This window comes from Serinus canaria, chromosome 15 (genome assembly GCF_022539315.1).
Source record: "Serinus canaria isolate serCan28SL12 chromosome 15, serCan2020, whole genome shotgun sequence".
NCBI classification, from domain to species: Eukaryota; Metazoa; Chordata; class Aves; order Passeriformes; family Fringillidae; genus Serinus; species Serinus canaria.
In genome coordinates, this window is record NC_066329.1 from 8,235,095 (window position 1) to 8,262,048 (window position 26,954).

Consider the following 26,954-nt stretch of genomic DNA (forward strand, 5'->3'; position numbering starts at 1 on the left):
TCGGCGGAGCAGCAGCGCTCGGCCCCGCTCCATGCCGCCCTGCCCGCCGCGGCGCGGGCCCCGCGGGGCGACGGCGGGCGCGGGGCGGGGAGCGGCGCGGCGGTGCTGAAGGACAGCTCCGCTCTCCTCGGCTCCGCTCCCGTTCGCTCTGCTCCGCTCTCCTCGGCTCCGCTCCCCCTGGCTCCGTTCTCCTCGGCTCCGCTCCCCCTGGCTCCGCTGCCCTCGGTTCCGCTTCCCCCGGCTCCGCTCCGCGCCCCGGGCGCGCCCCTCGCCGGGTGGCCGCGGGGCCGCCGCTCGCCGCGCCTGGATGCGCCCCCCGCCACCGCGCCCGCGGCTCCCATGGCGGTGGCACGGAAAATCAAAACTTTGTTGACGGTGAACATCTTGGTCTTCGTGGGCATCATCCTCTTCTCCGTGTACTGCAGGATCCAGGACCGCTCCCAGGAGCTGGTGCAGATCGTCCGGAGCGCGGACCGCCGGGCCAGAAGCCGCGGCGCCAAGGTGGGCAGCCTGGCCGACAGGGAGTCCATCCTGCAGCGCCTGGACCACCTGGAGGAAGTGGTCTACAACCAGCTCAATGGTACGAGGGGCGGGGAGGGGATGTCCTGTGCCCCGGGAGGGTGCTACAGGACGGGCAAGAGCCCCCAGGTGTCCCCCCGCTGGGGTGGGGAGCCCGGGCACTGCTCACACCGACCCCAGAGCTGAAGTGCTGAAAATCCAGGGTGAGAGGTGATGGGGGTTTTCTGGAGGGGTTTGTCGAGCCTCCCACCACCACCCTGCCTCTCTGCCAACTCTTGGTCCAAAGTCAGGACTTCCTCAATAGGTGCAAAGTTCAGGAGGCTGCAGTTCAGGGATTTCAGGATCAGACAAAGTCCCTACAAACTGTACCAGGTTTTACAGTTTGCCTGGATATATTAATTCTGCATAGGAAGTTGTTTGTATAGCAAATACAGTGTTAGATTATAGCTGGAAGTCATACACTTGGTTTCAGAGTTACTTTAAAAACATTCTGCTGAGTTCTTACATTGTGCACTATTAATGGTCTGTTTAAACATAGCACCCATATGTTTCCTTAATGATTTTGCCATTTAAATTTGTTGTTGTCATTGATGAGGAGGGGAAGCATCCACCAGTTCTTTTTATGACTTACCATTCTAATTCACCAGCCTCTAAAAATATTGCTAGGTAAGCAAAGAACCCTTCCATGGTAGTTAAAACAGCCTAAGCCATCAAACTTGTTATAGGACAGAAAACATTTAATATGGAAACTAATTCTTCAAAATGACTGCATTTGTATTTGCATGGATTTGTAAAGTTCTAAGTGTGAGACATCAAAGAAATAAGTATGTGATTAAATACAGCAGTGTTTTGGACAAGAAAAGGTTGAAGGAGTGAACTTTGCATGAGATTATAATATAAATGTAACATTTAGTGTTTCCCAGCAAATAAAATGTTCAGAGTAAATATGTTTAATATGTGCTTCTAGGCTGCTTGTGGAAATCTTACTTGTAACATTGATTTTAGAAAGGCTACTGTAGCCTCAAAATGCAGACAAATAGGAGGCTTAGCATAAAGTATGTTTCCTATTACTACTTTGTGAATGAATGTATAAATCTAGCTAAGTTAGGCTGTTAGGTGATGTGCAGTTTGTGCCAGCAAGTGTTAGGGAACAGGCATCCCCTCACGCTCTACTCTGGATGAACAGGGCAGAGAGAAGGGGAACCTGGAGTGGGGTGTTAGTCCCAAACCCACACATTCAGGAATTAGAGAGAAAGTGTCAACAGCTGTGTTTTCTGACCATATTTTGGAACAGTTTTGATTTTCCTCTTAAATCCTACATTCTTCATTCTCATCAATTCCACCAAGCTGCAAAGTTCACAAACTAAATTAGATTGCTCTGCAAGATATATCCATTCCAGCTCAATGAATGGGGGATTTGATCCAAATAGACTTGTTCTTGGTGTTCTTCACACAGGGAAGGATTTCCCTGACTGTGTTCATCTCGGCACAGCATCCCCTGGAGAATCAGCAGAGTCCTTACCATGCTAGGCAGGCACCATTGCATGCAATGACTGCAAGTTCTCTGTGAAGCATGCCTCTCTTTGGGAGCTGTTTTCTTCATCTTCTTTAACTCCATTTATTGGATATGGATCTTCATGGTGAAATTACTTGAACTTAGTGTTACATTGCTTCTTCAGGTCATATCAAACAAGGCAGGCTGTTTTCTTTTCCAGGAAGTTCTTACACAGGAAAATACAGAAAGTTTTTCAAGCTGAGCTGTTAAAATTTCCTATTTATTTCTCCTTAATTTTTCTGCAACGTGATTGTTGAGTTTCTTATTATTACACATAAACTAACTCTTTCATCATCATTCTGAAAAAAAATACTCTTTTCCCCCCATCATGTTTCAACAAAAGGAAAAAGTCCTAAGAAATTAGGAGATGCTCCACTGAAATCATCAGAGCTGCATTGCTGTGAGTGAAATCAGGACCAAGCCTCTGTATTTGGCTTTAGCTGGCTGCTGTTCTGTTTGTCAAACCATGACTCATTATTTGTGTCATTAATGGGCAGCCCTGGGATCCAGGGGAGCCTGTCTGACAGGGCTGTGCTGTGTCACACAGCAGGGCTGCTGTGACACAAACGCTCTGCAGCTCTGCAGCTTCACCTCAGGGTCGAGTCAGGCTTCCCAGTCCTGCACATGCTGCCTGATCACAGGGTTAGAGAGCTCACTGAGGCTGTCTTGGATGTCACTTTTTCATGAGGTGGGACAAAGTCTCTTCCATGTGGAGAGACAGACACAGGTAGACAGGGTTTATTCAGGAGGAATGTGAGTTCCTTGCATACCCAGAACCCCTCAAAGCTCCAGGAGGCTGAGTCCAGCTCAATGCTATCCTTGCAGCAGGTCAGCTCAGCCCAGTATTTGAGTTTTCTGCTCTTCATCTTTTATCTTTGAGATCAGCAAATTTAGAGCTAACCATTAAGTACATTTTTGGTAATATCTCAGTGTTCTTTTGTTTTATTTTTCTCTTCTATTCAGATGAGACCTGAACTCTTAAAACTTACCTGGATTTTCCAGGCACCACTCTGTGAGTGCACAGAATTTTGTTTCTGTCACACATATTTGTTTACATACCATCAAGGAACTGTTATTTAGGAGTGTGTGCCTTCTGCAAGGAAAAGAAGCACAGTAACATTACAAATGTATAAAGAGGCAACCCAAAACTGATCACTTGAGAACTCATTAACTTTCCAGGCTGAATGAAATCAGTGAGTGCAGTGCCTGTGGAGGTGTGTGCAGAACACAGAGGACCATGGATGAAAGTCAGGACAAAGCTGGTCCTTGCCATTACCTTTGGCACAACAAGAGTGTTTAGAAGAGGATGAATGAGAATTGCCATGATCCCTGCAGAGTTGTGCAGACATCCACCCAAACAATAGTTTTCATTTGGCTCGTGCTCTGGTTTTTTATCACCTTGGGAAAAATGGTATTTCTGAAAGCTTTCTCTTCCCTCAGCTGCTGCTGGGTTTGGTGGGAGCAAATGAACAGAGCATGTAAAGGGAAAGGAAAGCGATGAAACGTGTCAGTGGAATTTTCTTGGTGAGACTTTGTATTACCTCCTGGTGTTTGACCTTGGGTACAGTGTTTATTTTGAAAACCAGAGTTATTATAGACCTAGTTGAGCAATCTATATCTATATTCTTTTTTTATTATTTTTGCTGTGGTATTGCTATTGATGGATATATTTTACTGTCATTCAACACAGAACTCATACCAGCTAGACTTGGTAGCAATTTATTAAATGTCATAATGATAACACCTTAGTATTTTTTTCCTTTGCCTTTACTTTTTTTGTAAAGGGGAAAAATTAAAAAATAATTGAATTGACTGAATTTTTTCCCCTAATCAGTTTTGCATCTAAGTCTGTTGCTAATGATTCACCATAAAGGATACAGAATTTTTGATGCCCCAAGTAGAGCATAACCTTTCATGCCAAAAGCAATTGAAGGTCAGACTACAATTTCAGTCTAATTGCCTTTTTCCCTTCTCACTGTCTCTTTCCAGTAATACACAACAATCAATACAGCATGTAATTAGATTTCATTCAATCTGCAAAGATTTAGAGAGCTTTCATCTTCTCATTATGTATTCTCACATCATGTCTTCCTACCCATGTCTTCTACACCAGACCCCTTTGACCTGTTCTGTTTTAAATGTGGAGGGATGAGTTGGGAGTATTCCCTTGAATTTGACAGGTTCTCATTCGTTACACATCATAATTTGATTTTGGCCTCTTTGGGAAGATTAAATGCAATAACAATTTCCAGTGTGATAAATGGGGTTTACATTACATATGCATTTCATGGAGGAGGCTGGGGGAAGTGGACAATTCACATAATTGCAGCACAGAGGCTTAAAATGATGGAAACAGCAGGTCCTGGGTGCAGAGTAGTGATTCCTGCTGACTGGGACTCCTGATTTTTAGAGTGCACTGGAAGCCAAGTGATTGCATTTCAGATTCAGCCTGGCAATCTGCATAGGTAAAAGTTACAGTAGTATTTTTTAAAGAGCAGCTTATTCTTCATAAGCTCTGGACTGGCTGGAAATGGATCCAAATTTCCATGTTTGAAAGTAAGGGTTGGGAGCAGGCTGCAAGAGAGTTATGTGAATGTCCCTGTCACATGTCCACATTGTCAAAAAGAAATTTTTACAGCTGGCAGCTGAAGAGCAGTTCCTTGGCAGAGGAGAGAGGTAAAGCCACTCATGCACAGGTCACATTTAGTGTCACTGCAGTCTTGCACCAATGAAATTGCACCTTCTCATACCCACACATATTATAACTATTTCTATTTTGTGTGTTTATGGTCTGCTGCTAACATACATCTGGCAAAATTAACACCTAAATATCTCCAGAAATACCAGCTCACTTGTGGGCTCTGCTCTCAGCCATGTGGTTTCCTTCTGGTGATGGGCTTTTCTTCATGTGATCTAATTTTTAGGATATTTTTAAAGAAGAGCAAGGTTGGTTCTCATGAAGGCATAAGGGAAAAATGCTATTTTTTTTTTTTTTTTTTTTTTTTAAATTTGTCTGCCCTTTCTTGGTTCACTACACAGTGTTTTCTCTAGTGCTGGGTCATTTCCTCAAGCTTGGGTAAGTCACCACTGACTTACCAATGCAGGCCTGACCTTCTGTATTGCAAAGTGATGGTCAAGTCCAACAGACCAATTTCCCCATCACACTTGTTCTGGTTGTGTTAGTATTGATTTATGCAGCTGAGGGAACTCACAATCAGTGCTTTCAGGAAGGGCAAGGTTTTATTCCCCAAAACAACAGAAGGAAAACGTAAGGAGCCAATATTTGGATAACCCCTTTATAAATATAAGGTAATATTTGAAATAGAATTACTCTATTTAGGCACTTTAGGAAGAGAAGTTCTAGAAGTTTAGTTAAAAAAGAGGGCAGCTCTCTTTTGTAAAACAGACACAATTGCACTCAGCTCTGAAAAATATTGACAAATACAAAAAAATATGTCTCCATTCCAGCAGCACTTCAGTGATTTTAAAGTCTTTCCCTCTACTCTGTGTTTCATATAGTGGTAACTATTTTTTATGTAATGTTTCTGCTTTTTGCCTTTGTAGCTGGGAAGAAAGCGTATTTTGACAGGAAAAAAAAATCATGTGGTAATTTTATCATTGACTCATTTGTGTGGAACTTGAATCATTTGTACCCTATGAGATTAAAAGCAGTGTTTACAGAGGCAGAAAGGAAACCTTTGCCTGATGTTGGTTTTGTTGCCTTTTCAGCTGTAGTCTGGTTCAGTATCTTTCCATTTCTTTGTACATTCAGCTGGAATTGGAAAAGCAAATATGGGTCTGTCATCTTCCCAGAGAGGAGCTGCAGTGTGGTGGCTGCACACCTACAGCCCCTGCACAGCTTCAGAGGATTAGGAAACCTGGCTTTAACTTAATACCCTTGGATGGAGAGAGGTGAAGCTGGTTTTGAGTTTAGGGAGTTTTATTTGTTTGATCTTTTAGTAAAGAAAGGCAGGTAGCAGTTGAACCAGGAGCATCATTTTGGAATGAGATTCCAGGCACTGAATGTGTGGCATTTATCCAAGGAAATACTAAGATTTATGAAAGGGAGGAAAATAAATGAGTCATGTTTAACAAATCTGCCCTTTTTTTTTTAATGCTTCTCTCTAACTTTACTAATGGGCACTCAGTTTCTCTTTCTCAGCATACTTGGCATACTTTTTATTATTGTTGCTGTTTGTGGGGTTTCTCTTGGTAGTCATTACCATCATTTAGTTTAAACCAACACACTGAAGGACAGAAAAAAGGAAAAGTAGGAAATAAAAGGAGCCTGTGATGTTCTGGATAACAGGAAGGAAGAGAGCCAGTGACAGCAGAGCAGCTTCCAACCTTGTTGGAGTCCTATTGATCAAAACTCTCCTCTGAAATAAGACCCCTCCAGTTCCTGAGAGAGAAAGCCAGAGAAGCCCTCCCAGTGACCCAAAGTCATCTTCTCCTGAGAGCACAGAGCTAAACCAGCCAAATGCTAATTGGATGTGTCTGCTCTTCCCAAAACTCATAGCTGTGGTGCCATGGAAATGCCTGTGAATACCTGAAAGCTTCACAGGTGGAGGCAAAACCCATTTCTAGGACAGCAGGGCAGGTGCAAACAGCTTTAAAACTGTCTTCCTGCCCTAGAGTTCCTATCCTTTTGGGTGTTCTGGAATATCCAGGTGTTCTCCAGGCAGTTTTGAAGACAAGATACAGCACAACTGGCACTTACTGCTTACTCAGCAAGTCCTGTAGGAGATTAAAGAGTGCAAGGCCATCTCCTGAGCCAAGATTTCTGGACTTACTCAACAGAAGGCAGCAATGATTCCACTTGGTCTAGGGCCCTCTGATTTAGCTGGGGTTATTTGGAGTTTAAACACGTGGTAGTGCTGCTGGGGATAAAGGTGACAGCCTCGGTTCTGTTGGTTATTTCTCAGTTTGATCTGCTGGGCTTTCAGATCCTTGTTTCTTGAAGTGACATCACACCCCTGATCTGGTACAGGTCCAGATGAAGCAAGCTGTGACATCTGTAGATATCCAAGGACATCTGTAGATATCCAAGGAAGTGGTATTTTGGAGCTGAGCTCTGCTCTCTTATCCCTCTGGTTTGGTGCTCTCCTCCCACAGTGAGGAAGGGGATTTTGCTTCCTGCAGTTCTTCACACTAACTTTTATTTCACCTGGTTCAGCTCAGCTGGACTCCTTGCTGTGCATGCAAAGAAAACCCAGTGGAATGGGTGCTCCAGAGGAGCTCCCACACCATTCCCAGCCCCTCTTACTGCACTTGTCAGGCCATTTCATTTCTGAACAATTCTGTGTTTGTGTTTCATTTACTTGGATGGCTTGTTCTGAGGGATCTTCTCACAAACCAAGGATGAGCCTGAGGCCATGAATTGTTTTGTATCCCTGTTGAGGGCAAAATGCAGCAGAAATGGGCTGGTCTTGAGAATCCTGACAAATGGTAAAAGACCTAGATTTTTTTGGTGTTTTTTTTTTTTTCCTTCAAATGTGTCCTTGATTGCTGGCTCTGAAGGAGAGTCTGAGGGCAGCAGCAGGGTGGGGAGCTGAGGAGACAATAGAGTGATTCTGCTTTGTCATCGTGCGCAGTGTGGACGCAGAGTTCTCTTGGGGGCTGGAGAGTTGTTGAAGGAAATGAGCAAAACGTTTTTGGAGAAGGTGAGAATATAGATTTCTGAATATCTTAAGCCTTGTATCACCTCCCATGGAGCCATTCTCTAGAAGCACTTTCACTTGCCACTGGTCTGATTTATGCTTTTAATACATGAGCTGTAATTTGCATGTCATCCTGGGAGAGTGGGCAATGATGAAGGAAACTAAACCCAGGAAAAGACTTTCAAAAGAGCTTCTGTTTTAGTAGTTTTCTGCTACTTAAAAATGGCTCTGTCAGGCAGAGATTCTGGATGCCAAAGTACTACAGGACAGTGTTACCCGTTTCACAGCACAATGTTTGGAATCCCAGAGTCTGGAATCACATTTAAATAACCCAGAGTTGGTGGGTGAGGAGGATACAAAGGAGCTTGCTGGGCTTCTGGCATTCTTTAGTGTGCTTTTGCTCCAGTCTCAGCCTCCTGGGCTGCAGGTTAGAGCAAGAGGCTGCAGCAGCAGGCTCTCCCCCGGGCTGAGCAGCCCCTGTAGAATGGCACAGCACTGGCACAAGCCTTGCTGTCCCCCAGCAGGCTCCTGACACCTCCTTCCCCTGTGCAAAGCCAAGCCAGCCCTGTGGAAAGGAGCTGTGGGTCACAGGACTGACAGCACAGAGCTGGCTGGGCTCTCTGGGTTCCCAGTGTGCTGCTGGATCCTGTTCCTGTTGAAATTGCCACGTCTGTGGTTGAGTCAGCACTTGTGTTCAGCTGGGAATCCAAGCCAGGTGCAAAAGTGGCACTGCTTTCTAAGCAAAGTGCAGATGCTGCCAGCCCTGCTGTGCTGTGGCAGTGAGGGGGGTGACAGCCACTGCTGCCTGCACAGGGTGACTGCCTCCAGCAGGGTTTTATCACTGCAGCAATGACTCCAGTTCTCCTCAGCTCGCCCGTGCACTTGGTCCTGTAGAAATCAGTTGCCTGAATTAATCTTTGCTATTGATCCAAAGGCATCAGCACAGTCTGTAGTTATCAGTACAGTAACTCCAGTAGGAAATTTGGCCAAGTGAAGGCATTTTTGCCACAGGATGAGGAGCAGGTTTGGTAGTTTTGATGATGTCTATGTGGTACAAAGGATGAAGCCTTGCTGTGTCCCTGTGCTGCTCCAGAATGGTTGAGAACAGGGCCCTTCCTCCTGGGAGGTTTGGGAAGGATTCTCCTTTCTAGCAGAGATCTGGTGAATTTTGTGGGTTTTTTGCCTCTGACTCCTAATCCTGGGGGCTCTTGTTGCTTCTGTGTTTGTGCTGTTTTTGCAAAAAGAAGTTCTCAGACCAGGTCAGAATAGCACTTCATGGTGGCTGCACTGCCTGTGGTACTGCAGGACCACTTGCACAGGAAAAGGGAGTTTGTTGCACAGGATTTTGTTTCTCTTGGAAGATATCCATGAAGACAGCTGGAAAGCCTTTTCCTGCAATACTGGGGAAGTTTGCTGTTTCTTCTTCTTTTTTTTTTTTCTTTTTTTTTTCTTTTTTTTTTCCCCTCTAGCATTTTTGGTGGGGTGGTAGGGTTAATTGGTTGTTTTTCATTTGGATTTTTTATGCTGGTTTTGTATTTTATTTGGCAATGGGGCCTCACTGCCCTTTTAGAAATTGAGTTTATTTTTTTTCTACAGCTCTCATATGCCTCTAGGATGAACAGCTTTTGTAAATAAAAATGTATTTTTTTGTTATATTAACTCATTTTCAAGCAAGCCTTGTGTTGTAGCAAAGATTGGTGGTATTCTTTCCTGTGCATGCTGAACTGAAGGCAGTGATAAGACTAAAAATATCCCCAATTGAAACAGCATTGTATAACCCAAAGGTTAGTTTTCCTCAGGATGAAAATTTGCAGTTGCTCCGTGGGTTCCTTGCAAGACAGATTTCTGGTCATGCAGCCATGTGTAAAATGAGGCTGCTGATGGCTGCAAAGTTCTGTATCTGCAAAACTCAGCCCCACTGGTGGCTGCCAGGAGCAGAAATCAGCTGGTGGCCAATGCTGGCTCCCATGGCTCTGCTGTGAGCTGGGGGTGAGTGCTGGCTGTGGTGGCAGAGCAGGGCCCAGGCACTGTTCACACCTCTAACAGGAAAAGCAGATTTCCCAGCCCAGAGCTGTTAATGCTCAAACCTGCTGATGGATTGCAGGTGGCTCCCTGGAACAGATGGGAGTGGGGCAGGAGGGGAGAGAGAGCTGAGTGGTTTGGAGATATTACACAGCCCAATGCTGAGCTGCCCAGCTGCTGAAAGAGTCGATGCTTTCAATTTTCACAAGCAATGAGGGGGTTTGGTGTGGGAAAATGGGTGGTTGGGTGGTTTGGGTGTGAGCCTGTGCTAGCCTTTCTTATGGCAACCACTTTGTTTTTAGGAAGTTCTGTTACAAAATTTGTGTGTCACCTGGAGAGTCCCCAGGGCCCAGGTCTGGGGATTTAGGCTGCTGACTTTCCAAAACCATCACAGGGATGTGGGCAGCCAAATTCTCCACTGGAGCCACCTTTCTTCCAGGTGGCCAGTCGTTTCCATCACTCTTTAATGAACTTTTGCATCTGCCAGAAGTTGCAACTTTCTCAGCAGTTGAAAAATGTCTTTTGTTTATTCACTGCTGGTATCACAAGGAGCAGTGAAAATGCTTGCAGGTATTAATTACAAATGCCACATATTTCTTCAATTTAACATTTGGCAAACCCACTCAACACATCCTTTGTGGGGTGCTCCTTTAAAAGGCATGGATGTGACCATGGCAGCACCTGCACTGAGCATTTCACCCTCAGCCATTCCTGCTCTGAATACACAAACCCAATAATCTTTGATTTTAGACCTGTGCCAGCATGATGCTCCTCCTGAAATAGATCCATCTGGCTCAATGCGTTTCCATTCAACAGAAAATTAATTCTGGAAGGGAAGTGCCTTTTCTAATGCCTGGATCCAGTGGGGTTGTGTGCAAAACCTTCTGTTTCCTGACAGAGGCAGCTTGGTATGGGTCCCATATTCACAGCTACATTCCCATTCCAGGCCCACATAACTCAAAGCCAGGCTGCAGAGAGCCCTCTCAGATGAGATCATGGAAGGAAGAATTTCCTCTGTGATTCATTCTGAACCTGATCTGCCTAATAACTGGATTCTTTGTCTCCCTCTTTCTGCCACTCATTAAAAAGTTCACAAAGTGAGAATTTCCAGTTCTTCTTTGCACAGTGAGAAGAGTGAACAAAAGATGGGCATAACTAGAGGAGAAATATTTATGAGGGAACAAAGACATGGCCCTAACTTTGAAGCTGGGATGGAGCAGCCCAGCGTGCCAAGGGCCACAGGCTGAGTGATGCAGCCCTCAGAGAAGGAGATGATCATTGCAGAAGGATTTTTGCATATGCTACAGGACTACTTGTTTAGGCATTTCTCAGCCTTTAATCAGCCTGACAAGAAGCTAGAGCACAAATGGAGGCAAAGAGGCACAGTGGAGCCTGTGGGAGAATGAGGCCAGTGTGAAATTTTCCGTATTGTGGTCGATGGAAGGGCTCATGGGTGAGTGAGCTGGGGTCAGGGTTTGTGCCCAGCTCATGGCAGAGCTGTTCTGGCCCTAAGGAGAGGTGGAGCTCCCCATGGCAGCAGCACATGATATTGTGATATTGTTAATCAGTGGTGTGTTTAACAGGTCACTCTGGGACAGCCATACCACAGTTTGACAGTGCACCTTAACTTGGAGTGTTGATAGGTTTTTTGTGGACCAGTTTCAGGAGAGAAAAGCTCTTGTGGGGCTTCCTTATGACACTGAGTAGCAAAGTCAGAACCAGGCCCAGAGGAGAGGACAGCTCATGCAGGATCAGCACCAATTAGACATGACTGGGCTGACACACACTGTACTGTCATAAAGCAAAATCACATTTCAGGATGGAAATTCATTTTAGAAGCAGAAATCAGTGTATGATGTTCTGGTTTTGTCCCTGGAAGAAGATGCCTCTAATCTGTTTGACGGGTGATATTGCATGCCCGTGGCTCCTCAGTGCCTCAGCATATGGTAGGGAAACTAGAAGCTGATTATTTTCAAAAGTATTTTGACAGATACTGAACTGACAGATTCCCTGTTAAAAAGAGAGAGAGAGGTTTTGTTTTCTGCTCTGCTCATGAGGCTTTGTGGGTTTTAGGATGATACCTTGCTTGATATTTCTTTCAAAGGTGGGGGGGGAGAAGCACTCCTACCATAGGAAATCAGAAGGATTAATATTTTATTAATTCCAGGGGAAAGAGGCAGAGCTGCATGGAGTGCTGTGCCCTGCTGTCAGGGTGCCTCACCTCCAAGCCTGTGTTCTCCCTTTCCAAAGGTAGCAGTGCTAATCCAGCAAGTCAGGCATTTCCATGTGAATTTTCTGTAATATGGAAAAGTCATTTTAAATGGGATCCTCATTATTTCATTAGGAATCCCCTAACCTGTGACCAGAAAACACTCTCTTTTATCACTTACCCTGGTTCTCATCATTGCCACTAGCCCCTGACAAGAAGCAGAGTGTGTGAGCTCACAGAAACTGGAACTGGGGACAGAAGGGGCCAAGAAAAGATTTTAAGCTGCTGAAATCCAAGTCCCAGACCAGGAGACCTGGCCTGCATTTCCAGGGGGGCTGTGCTGGGTCCTTATCTGTGGTGACAGCTCATCTCTCTGCTCCCCTGATCCCCTCCCCTTCCCTGTGTCCTCAGGTTAACTGTGTGATATTGTTAATTAGTGGTGTATGGATAGCCAGGAATCCTACAGACCTGGACACCCAGTAATTAACACATTTAGTTCTAAAAATATGTCTTCACTTCCTTGAACAGCTAAACCAAGAAAACTCAATTTCTTGTGGGTTGGCAACCCACAAGTGAATTCTTGGGTGGTCTCTAAGAGCTCCAACAGGACTCTTGTGTTTGATCTTTCACCAAACCTCTTCTCTCAGTAGGAACATTTTAATGGCACTTTCTTCCCAGATGTCAGCTTCTGTGACACTCACAGAAATGCAATTTTTGGAGACCTCTGACTGTCTGCCAAGCTTTGGCTGAAGCTAGAAGCAGTCCTTGAAATCTAACAAGCAGTGTGAAGGGAGGGTATGGAGAGGGAAGCAGACTGATAGACAAATGGAGGCAGCATGATCCCACAAAATGTTTTTTCTTAGCAAACCAGGCTAAAAATCATATTGGTGACAAATGGGATTTTTTCTTATTTAAACACAATCATGAAAATTAAGTTCTGAGCTTTTAAAGGAACCAGACTCAGATGTCCACACACAGAACTTCTTTGCTTGCTCTGTTAATTGGCAATATGTTAGCACAAGCATTTTTTCTCTACTTTCCTGCTTATTTCAGTTAATAACTACAGCAGCATGACATTTCCCTGACACTACACTAGTACTGCAGGAGAGCCTGCCTTATTTCCATCCTGCTGAAATGGCAGGCTGGGGTCCCACTAGCCTGTCTCAGTGCCTTTCAGTGCAGTGAATAATTAAATTATGAGCGAGCAGAGCAGCGATCCCGGTGCTCTGTGCTCAGCAGCGTGACGCGCATCCTGCTGCTCATCCCATCCCATCCCATCCCATCCCATCCCATCCCATCCCATCCCATCCCATCCCATCCCATCCCATCCCATCCCATCCCAGGGCTCAGCCCTGCCTTCCCCTGGCCCCATTGGTGCTGGGAAGCTCTTGCTGCTGAGGAGAAATGTGGGTGTGACCTGAGGTTTAAGCGTGACCGGAGAGCGCGTCTGCTTTGTGTCCTTGAGGAGCGATGAGCCCGAGCTGTAAACTCAGAACTCGGGTTCCTGAAATTCAAATTTTGATTCATGCCAGTCTCTCCACTGAAGGATGATCTTCTGCTGTATAAAGGCACCTTCTATCACTGTCCTCATTTCTCTTTTTACTGTGTAATTTAACACCTCATAATGTAGTCGTAAGCACAAACCGGAGGCACATCAGGGGACAGGGACATTCATTCTTTCATGGGTTTTTGGCATAAAGGAGAGGAAAGCTTGAAGAAAAATTGAGTTTCAGAACTTGAGTTTCTTTTTACATTGCCTTGGTGAAAACCAGATAAGCACTGTTGCAGTCAGTGGTATTAGGAAGGTAAATTGAAGAAGGTTGATCCACAACTTCAAAAACTTGGCCACTGTCTTTATATATGATCTGAATTCTATATATATGTGGTAATTTAAACGTGCTCTGTAGGTGAATCAAAGCATCACGCTGTTACCAAATGCATTCTTGTCTTCTCCAAGGCAAGCCCAGGGGTCCTGCTGGGGGTTTGTCAGGGCTCAAATCAGCCCTAGGTCACAGTCAATTCCTACAAATACCCACGTGCAATGAAGCCAATCTTGTTAATAATGAATCAGTTATTCTAGGAGAGCTGGTTTTTACAGTGCCTGTAATAGTAGATTGTAGCTTTCCCGCTCCTGGAAGTCTGAGTCAATTTATCTTTATATCAACAATAAACCAGAAAGGGCAGAAATCAAAGTAAGCAATGTTTTTATTACCGCTTTTAAATAAAACATTGTGCCAATATTTTTCCCCTAACATTACATCTTTATTTTCTCAAATTTATTGGCAATTGCTATTTATCATCATTTCGCCTTTCTTTTGCAAAGCTATCTCATCCTTTGATTTGCTTCCCCCAGAGAATGTGGTACCTAATTCTTTTTATTTGTCCTTGATAAATCCCTGATTAATTGTATGTTATAGGCTATCCATGCAACGTCGTGGCTTTCATTTCTAAATAGGCTTTCTTTTATGAATATCAAGAGCTGAAGCTTTCCTTTCTAGAGCCAAAACCAAACCCAGACTCAACATTTCCTTTAACAATAGCAAGGCACTTCAGAACCAAGTAAGATTCTGAGCACTGTGGAATCTCCTTCTATTCCCCCTTTGTTAGCAGGAGAAACTCAGACCTCTAGTTGGGCACATCCTCTAGCAGATATACCTGTTATAAATGTGACTGTCCCTTCATCTCATCAATTAGAAGGACTCTGCAGAATAACAAACTTCATCAATTTTAGCTTCAAACATGCCACAATTTGTTAATTTGTAAGCACTTTTGTTTAGGTGCTGGGTTCAGGACTGTCTTTTTGCTGTTTAAAATGTGTCCTGTATTTGTTTTGGAGCTGACTTGTCCTGCTGGTAGGAAATTAAATCATGCACACATTAAGAGGTTGATGGAAGGAGGCATTGTAGCCTGGCATTGACAAGCAAGGCACAGCTGTGGTGTATGTTGACATGAGATATGAAAATAAAGTGAAGGCAGGAAAGAGGAGGAAAAGCAGAGAGCCAAAAGCCAAGCTCCCTGAGAGGTGTCAAAGATGAGGCTGAGAAAGAGGAATACAAAGACAGGTCAAGAAAAATACACAGATCTACAGATCTGAAATAGACAGTCTGTCAGGAAAACGAGTGTGTTTTGAAACCAATGTGCAATGATGCAAAAAAAAAAAAGTATGTCACCCTTACAGAGCTTTTAAGGCAATACCACACTAAAAGGAAGGGGAGGAATCAAGGCTCTCTCTGGCTCCTGAGAAAACCAATATCCAAATTAACTGTTTTTCAAGAGATTGGGTGGAAGAATTTGAAATCTCTCATCCTCAGTAGCAGCTGATGTCTTCTCCCATCTATTCCCAAGGAGAAATGTCTGATGATGAGGTGGAGAGGCAGCAGGTAGAGAACCAGCCCTGCTCTGACAAACCAGGGACATTCTCAGATCATTTCATCCTCTGATGCCAATAGGAAGAGCAGGCTGTGGCTCTTGGAGCACAGAAGGAGAGCAGTGGCTGTAGCCAGGTCTGTAGTTGTTAACATTGGCTCTTTATTGTGGAGGCATTGCCAGAGGTGAACTCAGTGAGTAATTTCACAGGAGTGGAAAATGGAGATGCACAATGTGACTCTGAGTTCCAGCAGCTCCCATGTCTGGGTTTAATGCTGCCATCCTCTGCTGTGCAAAATGAGCTGAGCAACCAGGAGCTTTCCAGCCATACAAATAGCAAAGTGTTCTATATGACTTTGTTGTTGGGAAAGCTATCTGTGTGATTATGTTAGTTTAATTTAATAGCAGGCTGTTTAGGTAAATGAGCAGGGAGGCATATGAGTGTCTGCAAATAATGTGGAGCATGATTGCAGAATGATGCTGCAGGAGATGGGCTTGTCTGGCCCTTGTCAGGGCTCTCCTAACACCCTTGAGCAGGAGAGAAGAATCTTCCTTAACCTTGGACAAAATCCCTCTGAGACAGAGACCCGAGGGTGAGCCTTGGGCAGTAATTTGGCAGGTTGGGCAATGTCAGATGTGGTAGAGCCTTTGATGAGTTTGGACTTTGTTATCAGCACAATGGAGTCCAGAACAGTATGAACTTGCATAGGACCTGAAATTAGATTGTTTTTTTTTAGTCCCTTGTGTTTAAAGCTTTTTTTTCTTTTTTCCCTTTTGGAACCCATGCCTGAGGGATTGACTGTTGTAGTGGAGCTGGTCTGAGAATGGAGCAGTCAGGGACTTCTCATCTAGGATTGCACCAGAAGTCAAAGGGGTATTTTTGGTGATTAGAGGTGTGCAGTCAGCTCTGTAGGGTCAAGGAAATGTCATTGCATCCAACAGCAGCTTTCCAGCTGTGGCTCCATCCTGTCAGACCTTGGGTCACAACTCCCTTCCCACCATGGTCCACTGCTTCCTTTCCCCACCTTTGATTAACACAAGCAAACTCCTCGCTTTTCAAAAGATATCTTACTCATTTATGAAATTAAAACCCTTTAACTTGGCTGAACCAGCTTGTTCCTGAATCTAATTAAACACCATGCACCATCTCTTGCACCACGGAGCTTTTCAAGGAGAAGTTGCTCTCCCTTCCTCCAGAATGGCTCTGTTATTGTTTTAATGATCACTTCAGCCAGGAGTTTTCACCTCTGTTTCCCTGGAAAAATTAAAGGAAATCTAATATATTGATACAGATGATCCATTTCATGTGAGTTGGTGACACTCTGACCGTGACAGCAGCAGAGAATTCATTGCTGCAGGAGCCCATTGAATCTAATATTAGTGGCTGGGCTTTTAAAGGACACTGGGTAGTTTTATGCCCTGTTTCTACCTGTCTGAGTTAAGATAATGAGGGTAATCTAATATTGTGCTTCAGGGCTTTAGTTACCTGCCTTTGGGGTTCAGAGGGAGCTCTGCTTCCAGGGTCTGAGCAGAGTTTAATTGGCCAAGTGCTTTATCATTTGTGTTTCATTTCCTCTGAAGCCTCAGGGATTGGCCACTGCCAGGGGACAGGTGCCAAACTGATGACACTCAGATTTTGTCTCCTTTTAATATCAGTGGGCTGCCAGGCAGATACACCAACATTTCAGCTCCTCCCCCTCAACTCCAGATATATGCCATCACCAGAGGAGTTTTCTGGCTTTCCTCCAAAGCCCTGAAGAGAAAAATACATTTAATGTTTCACCAGCAACAACCACGAGTCATCTGGGATTTAAAAACTTCTAGAAGAATCGTGGCATCTGTTATTTATTTAAAGATAACAGAGAGATCTTTCTCTGTGAATGAACTTTTTGATCATTGAAAGGAAAATAAAAAAAAAAATCAGTCACACACATATAATTTAAAATTATGCATCTGGGGTAGGGGCTTTTTATTTTGCCTCTCAAGATGTATCCTTATATAGCTCTTCCTTGCTTAAGGAGGAAGTCTGTTTTTATTTATATCAAGTTTCTGGCAAAACTCTGGCACCTCTCTTATTATCTGTAAATTTGGGATCAGTGTCCTACCTCACAAATGAGCTTTTATCTTCATCTCCAGTGGACTGTACAGCTGCTATTTCTTGGTCCTTCCAGTCCTCAATCTGTTTATCTCCTCCTGAATTATCTGTTGTAATTAGAATACATTTTCTCATCTCAAGGGGTAACCAGCTCCAAATGAGTGTTCTATAAAAGCAATTACTTTTGATATTAGATATCTGTACATAAAAACACAGTATTTCTTCCAATTAAAAAGCACTAATGAATTTTGTGTCTAGAGAGGCAGTAGCCTACGCAGCGCTGCAGTTTCTGTGAAGCCAAGAAAACAAAAGATGAGGAGGCAACTGGAAGAGGGCAGTGGGGTGTGTGCTGCACCACAGAGCAGCAGATTCAGAGAGAACATGGCTCTGCAAGGACATCCTGTTCCTTTTTGTCCCCAGCAGGCCTTTTGTCAACACTGATGGACCAGATCCCCCTCCACGTTGTGCCAAGATGACTAACACAGTTTGTCCTGCCATGCCTGTCTCCTGCACCTCAGTCTTTTTATTTCCTCAGATATTCCTCTCCTTTTCCTCAAAGTATGAAATCTTGCATTTGGCACGGGGCAGCTTTACCAGAGGTGAACTCCTTCCCTCTACAGACACAGAACTGCCACCTTTTATCATCTCAAAATTACCTGAATGACTAGGGAGCTTTTATCACAAGCTCTTCTACAAAAAGGATCATTTCAGAAACACCTTGACCTTGTTATATTGTCTTCATGTCTTCTTTCTTCATTATCTTTCTTGCATCTGGTTCTTGTCCTTATGGATGGTGAGTGCTTTGGGCTGGGATCTGTCTCTTTGGGCTCATGTAGCATCTGAGTCTGGACTACATCCCATGGAAACTCCAAGGAAATAAACTCTTCTGGCCAAATCCTGTCCTGGTAGGAGTTACCATGGAGGATTTAAGGATTAAAGCATCAATATGGTGGGAGCAGAGTGGGTAGGAAGGAAAAAAGGGTCAGCTTCCAGCCCAGTGTGTAGGATGGAAAAAGGGTCAGCTTCCAGCCCAGCTGGTGAGAACAGCCCAGGGCATCTTCATGGAATTTTCCATAAAATGTGTTTTGAGCATTTGACAGATATGCACATGCTGTGTCTCAGAGTGCTCTCTGCAACCTGGAAAAGTCCCTGTTTTGAAGAAGAAACATATGGCAAAGCACACAAGGGGTTGGATATTAGTTGGATTAGTTCCAGATAATCCACATAATTTCCCAGGCTCCTGGTTCTGCACTCTCTGCCTGACTGGCTGCTGGGGGTGGGAAAGCAGCAGCCCCCCCACAGGCAGAGCTGCCAGATCTCTTCATCCCTTCCCCATCATTCACCTGCTCACAGAGGGATGTCTTAGAGCATGGCCTCTCATCTGGGCTCCAAGACTGAGAAATGCTGTCTCAGGCTCTCCACTGGGGTCTGGAGATGAGGTTGAGCTACAAAACCACTGCACCTCCTGTTTCTAGAGACAAAAAGTTGCATATCAAGTGCTTCAGTGCTGTACTTTTGTCCTTTCCAAGCCATCAGCTGCAGGATGCTGTTTGGCTTCTCCCTGATAAATCTGCAGAGATACTTGAGGCTGATACCAGGCACCAGGGGACATAAACTTTTCAAGCAAGGATGCAGCAAACTTGAGTACAACTATAAAAAAATAAGACTGTGTTTGGGTTACAGATAAATGGAGCTGCTGGAGTCACTTAAATTAGATGGGATTTTGTTTGTTGCTCTCCAATTTCCCAAAATTGGAGCTTGTATCCCTGTGGGATGTGATTTGCTGAATGTTGCTGTATGTAAAATAAATCTCCTCCACATTCAGCATTCCTTCTAGCTCAGAAAGTGAGCACCTTTTGATATGGGCAAAATTCAGATCAGTTCTCTGGGCAGCCAACCTTACACATTATGTAAGCTTGCTTCAGGGTCGTGGTGGGAGAACCTGATCTGGGATATGGAAAGTTGGGATATGCAGAAATTAAGGGCCAGGCTCTGTTTAACATTTAGATTGAATCATGAGCCAGACACCAGCAACTCCCCATGCTGCATGCTGCTGTTTGCAAAGTTGGCTGAAACACTGTCAAATAGTGAAATTGTTCCAAATAAGATTTATTTTTTCCCCCCCTGCATATTGTTGATCCTCGTGCTTGCAACAGAGAAATGCTTTTAGTTTTTCAGGTTTAACATTAGTGCAGTGAACTGCCAATGCATTCACTGAATTTATGCCAGTGGATAAATTCAGGCAAGGGGCTGCTTACAGCAGAGAGCCTTTCTCTGGTGTGAGTGTGTTCTTTTAGAAATCATCAGCTAATAGTTGTTTTTAGGCATCACTAAAATGAAGCTGGTGAGCTGAGACCTTTAGCTCAGTGTTGAATGGCTCACCTGTATTGCACTTTTCCTTCTCCTCCTCCAACCAGCTGCTTTTCTTGGGCACCTGCTTCACTCTGAGATGCAGCTCCTGAAGGAGGAAGATCAGTGCTTCCCTCCATGCCTCCAGATATGCCATTCTTTGAGGCTGTAACATTCAGCTGAAGTTTCTAGCTGCAACAGAACGAGATCACAAAATTAGCACAATGCAGTAATTCAAGGTATAAGCACTGGGGCTGATTCCATAGTTGCCACTGCTCTCATTCCTGCCTCTAAACAGGTGGGTTTATGTAAAAGTAGCTTAAAAAGGCATTGCAAGCTGAGTCTTGTTTAAGCTGTTACTGAACCTAGTCCAGAATCTCTGAACCTTTTCCTTTTCTTTGCAAAGCTGTAACTGGAAATGCTGAAAGTCAACTTTGTCAATCTATGTGCAGTTTCTATTGTCCCTTATTCTTTTTATCTTTTAAAGCTAGGATCCAGAGATTTTTATTGCTTTGCATGGTATGCAGTGGTATTTTCAGCTGAGAAATAATAATGGGAGAAGGAAGGAAACAACTGATTTCTGATGAGTTTTATGTTTCCTGTGTAAGTGTTTCAGAAGTCACAGGTAGAATTGCTGGGTGACTGTGTCAGGTTTTTTGACCTATGCCAGGTGTTTTAGAAGGAAATGTTTTATCCCCTCCTTTGAAGGTGCTAGAAACTGAAATACTTTTCTGCAGCTATTCAAATGTGTAGCTAAAGCTCAGAAGTCTGGCTTTGAAGCCCTTCTCAAGCTGGGGCTGAGACAGGCCAGCAAGGGCATTTTGGAGATTTTGCAGCAGCTCTCTCCATGTTCTGACATTCTATTATTATTTTCAATCACTTATTTGTATTTTGGTTTGTCAGAAGTTTAATTTTGTCTGAGAACCTTGGCTGAACCTGATTTACAGCTGCCTGTATTTGTGTTGCAAAAAAGAAAAAAATTATAGTAAAATAATCACAGCCATAATCTGATCTAGATTTTTCCATAATATCTCATATAAATCTCCTTAGTACTTTTCCCATTGTGACAGGGTTTATGATGAAAAATAGAGGATCTCTTTTCCTCCTAGAAAATGATGCATCCTGTGGAGTAATTAATCTGGTTAAGGAACTAAGGCTGGCTTGTTCTGCTCTCCATTCTCCCAACAATTTCTGTCCTACACAGAAATCTCTGCAGTGAGAGCAATAAATTTGAAATGAATGACAGACACTAATTATTTGTGACCTCATTGTCATCTGCAGCATGGAACAGTCTATGACCATTCCCAGTGTATCAGCTGCAGATATTTTTAGTCTAGAAAATTTAAAGGAAAGACAGCTTGAAAAATACCTGCTCACTGGGCATCCCCTTTCTGCACATCCCCGTTGCAGAGTGGCCCCATGATCTCAATCCTTGGCTCTGGGCCTTGCCCTCGTTGGCTTCTGATGCTGTGGAAAAATGGGTGAGAGTGAGGTCTGCAGGTGAGTTACCCACAGGTAAGAGAAGGAGATGGAAATCTGCAATGAGCTTCAAAAGAAGAAGAAAACAGAAAAGTGCTCTCAGATGAGGGCCTGGAGGATGTGCTGGGAGGTGTTCACCAGCAGCCTCTGCTTCAGCCAGGCTGGGGATGCTCATCCCATCACCTGTCCCCTGATCCCATCTCTACACCATCCTATTTTGTGAAGATGCAGCTGAGCTGAAACTCCTTTTCTGTGTGTCTCTTTTTTTGTTTTTTGGTGTTTTTTTAAGGCTGACCAGTGCAGTGGATTTGGGGGTTAGCAAGTCCTCATTGTGACACAGAAAGTGATGGGAGAAAGCTCTTTATTGAGGAGACAACTGCTGAAGCAACAGCAAATCAGCTTTGAGATGGAAAATGCAATGGAAATATGTGAGGCATGGTCTGGCTAACCAACCATGCATTGAGGAGCATTGGCTGTAATTGCTGCCTCTCACACACATGCACATATATAAAATAGAGTATATTCATTGTTCCTAAGAACTTCCAGAGACACTTGGGTGCTGTTTTTGAAGAAGGCAGCATTGTGACATCATTTATTTAATTGCTGCTTTATTTTGGTCAGTGTTACTGCATCACTGGGATAACTGTCAGTCAGACTCAGCTACAATTTGGTAGCTGGAGCAAAAAGCTCACAGCAATATGCTCTGAGGGGAAGTCAGACAAATGATGACTCCTTCCCACAACAAGATCAGATCAGCAGCACAAAGAGCTGGAAGATCAGATTTAGAAAAGGGTGTATGAAATAATTGTCATCATGGATGGTTTGGCAGGTGCTTGATGAAATAGCCAAGCTTGGTGCTTCCTGTGGGCTGCAAGTTTCATTCTCACATTACTTGTGCCATAAAGACTCAAGTGATTTGTTCCATAAACTGCAAGAGCATAGAGTATGGAGAGGAAAGTTTTCAACTGCTGGAATTAGATTGTTGCTTCAAGTCAAATGAGCACACCTCATCTTGGAGACCCTTTCATTAAAGCAGGTCGGTTAATTTTAATGAAGTCATCTTCAATTTGCTTTGATGTACCGTCAGAACCTAGCCCAGATGATTCCAAATGATCATCAAATGAGTTTCCACTTTATGGTCTTTCAAGGACATAGGCTTTGTCAAGTTTTCTGGGGTTTTGACTTTTAAAGTGTTTCATTTGACTCTTTTTTTGGAGGGAACTGCTGACTTTTCTCAGAAGCTGAGCCCCTTTTAGATTCCATATATTGGGCAGAGCTTGCAGCATCACTGCTGGTGGTGCCTGTAAAGTCTAAGACTGAATCATGCAGGAAGATTAGGCTGCTCTGCTTTTCCTTTGGAGTGGGGAGAGATGTGGAGTCTCAGACATGTAATTTCTCTAATTACTCAAGCAAGGAATCATTGTCAGGCCAGGCATGCAGAGCCCTCTGCTCAAATTTTTCCAGAGGAAGGTCAAAGTGCCAAGTAGCCTCTCATCCTAAATTGGAACAAAAAGGACAAATGTTGCCATTTTCTTCAAAATGAAGCTCCCTAAAATATTTTCAGAATATTGAACATGGATTGAAGTGCTTCTCTTAGTAAGCTAGAAGAATTTCTCTGGTTTGAAATCCAGACTAGTCTTGAGTTTTAGTCATTTCAGTGCATGGTGGTGAGGAGCAGGAAGGCATCAAAGACACACACAAAATCAAGATCTGTCCTGACTCAGGACCACTGATTGCAGCATTTATGCATTTTTGTCAGCAGTGCCTGAAGTTCAGTGGCAGAATTCCTTTTATGTTAATTTGTGACTCTCTGTATTGTTGCACTTTACCCCAGCACAGGAATTTGTCACAAACACTGCAGCAGAAAATGCAAAATTTTACTCTGGGCTGTCCTATCACTAAACAGAGATGGTGATGGAGCTGTAACAAGAACATTGTTTGCAGTGAGATGCAGGAGAATTTCCTCCCAGGGGTCTGAACTGCCCTCCTTAATGGGACTTGGAGAAGCAGTCCCACGTTTGTACTGCCATGTGTGTTTGTTGCTACCAAATGCTGACAGTTCCTTTCTTTCTTTTTAATCATTTAGTTGAAATAATGACATTTTCCTCTTGAAAAAGTCTTGATTTGAAAAATGTTGAGTGGGTCAAGCTCTAATTGCTTTACTTGGTGTCGTAAATGATTTGGGGGAGAGTCACACATTCCTGTATGGTGTTCCCAGGGTTATTATAAATAACTTTGTCATTTATAATGACTTGCTGATAGCCAGCCTTTTGGAAAGGAGAGCTTTGACATTAAACACAGGCTATTTGAGGAACTTATTTATGAGGATTCAGCACCAAATTAAATGCCTGTTGCCATGGAAGAAGTTCCTGGTGATGTGATCATGCAAGCATTTTATGCTGGTTAAGTTTTGTTTTATTTTTATTTTTGAGTTGACCAGTGAATGAAACCTGTAAATGCATTGTTAATTGGCTGATTTCTCAGCAATTTCTGAGTGTCCAAACTTTCTGCTGCTGTGAGCTCTACAGAGCTGAGTATCTTACATATTTCATTTGTCAGATGTGAAGTGCAGAGGAAATCTGGAGTGATTCCCAGGTGGAGTGGCAGCTCCATTAAAATACTTTTAGCACATCTTTGTGGCACCAGGCTGGGCAGGGTGTGTGTTTGAGTCCAAATGACCCATCTGTTGACTCAGGCAACGAAATCAGATTTATCCTGTATTTCCTACCCAGGAGAAGCTGGTGGCCAGTCCAGAGGAACCAAACCTGGACCAGGGCTGCAGTGGTCCAGAGCAGGCACCAGAACTGACAATAAGATGGAGTTGAACTGGCACACCCACATGTGGCAGAAATTCAACATCTCTCCCTTAAAACGAGTGAAGATTTAATGGGCTACATGGGGAAACCCTCCAGTTCTAATGGGGAAAATTTTTTCTTAATTATCTTAACAATAATTAGCCACTTTGGAAAAAGAAGGAATCGTGAAAGCTGCTAATTGATTCTTTATAGTTGGCTCATTATGCACAGATACTACAAGATGTGTTGATTTGGACTTTGGTTTGAGAAGCTGAGGATAATTTCCACAGAGCCATGAGGGTTTAAGAGCTGGGAGTTCAGACCTCATTTATCTGAAAACATTCTGTGTCACAGAAGAGGTTCTGTCTATGCCTTTTATATTATTAATTTGATTTTTTTTTTTATCTGTTTCCTTTAGGTCTGGCAAAGCCCATGGGATTAGTTGAAGGTCCAGGAGGCTTGGGCCAGGGGGGAATGGCTGCTACCCTGAGAGATGACAGCCATGAATCAGAGACTAAGTATGAAGAATATGGTTACAATGCCCAGCTCAGTGACAGGATATCACTGGACAGGTCCATCCCTGACTACAGACCTAAAAAGTAAGTTGAATTCTGCATTATTATTTGGAGTAAGGGACTGATTGTTGTTCTGACCCATGGTGGCATTCCTCACATCCTTCCTGGCTGGAATATGACAGCAGTGACTTGTACAGATACCCCTGAGCTGAGTGAAAATGAAATACACCAACTGCCACCTCAAGCACGAAGTGCCAAATTAAATGCATAGCTAATTCTGTCAGTAGTACATTAATATGCATGCTCAATGCCTCAGATCAAAATTACATCAGGACATCGGTGCATTTTGGGTTTGGTTCATTTAGAAAAAGCCTTCAGAGGGGGCAGATTTAGTCTGTGCCTCTTGTAGTCACGTGCAGTGGGAGGGGGGCAGTGCAACAAACGCTTCATAGTCACTGGTCCATTAAAAATAACCCCAGCTTATCAAATCAATTGTCTTTAATTGCATTTGATATTCTTAGAATTGTTTAGTCAGGGTTTGCAGTGTGCTGAAACATGGACTAAGTGCAATCTATCGGGGTCCTGTAATTGCAGGAAGGGTTTTTTTTGTCTTTGGAATGTGTGTCTATTTTTATTCCAGTGTTTATAGTCTTCACACGCCTGTGCTGTGCTTGACATTGCAATTACATGTTTATTATTTGCACTGATTTATTATATTTTGTATTAAATAACTTTCAAATCTTTCATATTTATGGAGTTATATATTTTCCAGATGAGACATCCACACTATCATCCCATGAATGACAATCAGTAATGTCTTAATGCAGAGGAGATCAGCAACAATGCCTAGTTGCTCTCAGGAGACAGAATTGAAAAGAATACTTAATTAATTTCTAATAATAATCTTCTGTTTTAAAAGACCCACTGGGGCTCCTAGGCAGAACTGAAAGTTAAATAAAAAAGTATCTTATTAAATGGTGAGAAAAGTTTAGCCAAGCTAAACAGCTGTGGTCTGTGAGTAGATTGCAATTGAATTAGGATTTTAGGCAGTTCAAGCTGCCAAAAACAAAACTTCAGCTCAACTACAAATTTCTTTAGCTGTGTTGCATATTAAAGTGATCTCAGGAGTATTGACTCAGCATTTGTTTTCTCAAACCCTTGCTACAGAAAAAACCCTCAGGTATCAGAAGAGACAAAAAGAAAACAATGTATTGCCTTGAAACCACGTTTGATGCAAGTACACATTTGTTCAATGGTCTCACCTCTCCTCTCTTGATGGATCATAAAAATCCATCTTGGAATTATGCTGGGGAAAGAGGAGCCTGCAGTTATGCAAATATTGGAGCTGTGCACCAGATCTGCCCCAGAGCCCCTAAAGTCACAGTGAAGTTTCCCCCGTGGAGCTCGGTGAGGTTTGACCTGGCTCTTATTTGCTGCTGTGGGCAGGGGATGAGGATAAATGAGATGTGTTCTGCTAGGAAATGCAAAAGCAGAGGCTGCAGAGCTCAAATCCAGCTCAGCAGCTGTCAGAGGCAGGAGACCATGTGCAGTGCTGTGGTGTCTCACTCCAGATGATGCTCTCCCACAGTTTTGCTTAGGAGTTTTGGTGAGTCATTCCAATGAGCTTTTGACATTCTCATTGAGGGTATCTCATCAGGCCATGCCACATGATTAAATCTCTGTGTTACTGGGAGAACTGCCTCCCTTGTCATGTTTGGACACTCCTGAGGTGGCTCTAGTTAGATCTAGAGGCTGCAATTGATGCACTTGCCTCTGGATGAGTCACAGGAAAACCCTTCAGACTGAATTCGCTGTGGAAAATGAGTGAGAGTGTGGAGAAGGTAGAAGATCTTTGCAGAAGAAGATTTTGCCCTCTCAGAAGGTTTGATAGCAGCCCTGAGGAGGATGTGGGGGTGCCATGGAGCTCAGCATGGCCCAGTGCACTCAGAGTCCAGAAAGCCAAACCTGTCCTGGGCTCAGCCCTCCCCATGGGCAGCAGGGAAGGGAGGGGATCCTGCCCCTCTGCCCCACTCCTGTGGGACCACCTGGATCTGCACCGAGCTCTGTGGCCCCCAGCACAAGGAGGACATGTACCAAAGCTGAGCTTGACTGTTTGATTTACACACTCTGCTCTAATTGTGTTCTGGAGAGAAATGAACCTCCATGAGCTTGAGACAGACTTTGAAATCCCACTCTTGCCCAATTTCTCTGTGTGCACACTTGCCCAGTGGTCTCCCCTCTCCATTTCTGAGCTTTTCAGTTTGCTTGTGATTTATATTCACGTTGTTCCCAGAACTTTTCATTTTTTAAAGGAGAGGGCTTTTCATTTTTAAATTGAGGAGCAAGGTAGAATCAATGTCCAAGGCCATGTACAAAGTCCATGTGAATAA

The 26,954-nt window shown here is 43.7% G+C and overlaps 1 protein-coding gene across 1 annotated transcript in view; it reads left to right on the forward strand.

Annotated features, from left to right (window-relative positions):
- The first annotated feature begins 339 nt into the window (after positions 1 to 339).
- GALNT9 (polypeptide N-acetylgalactosaminyltransferase 9) overlaps positions 340 to 26,954 on the forward strand; it is a 129,267-nt gene continuing 102,652 nt past the window's right edge. Inside the window, exons 1-2 of the mRNA XM_018916327.3 lie at positions 340 to 580; positions 24,468 to 24,648. Of these exons, the coding sequence (XP_018771872.2) occupies positions 340 to 580; positions 24,468 to 24,648 (422 nt within the window). The remainder of the gene's footprint in view (positions 581 to 24,467; positions 24,649 to 26,954) is intronic.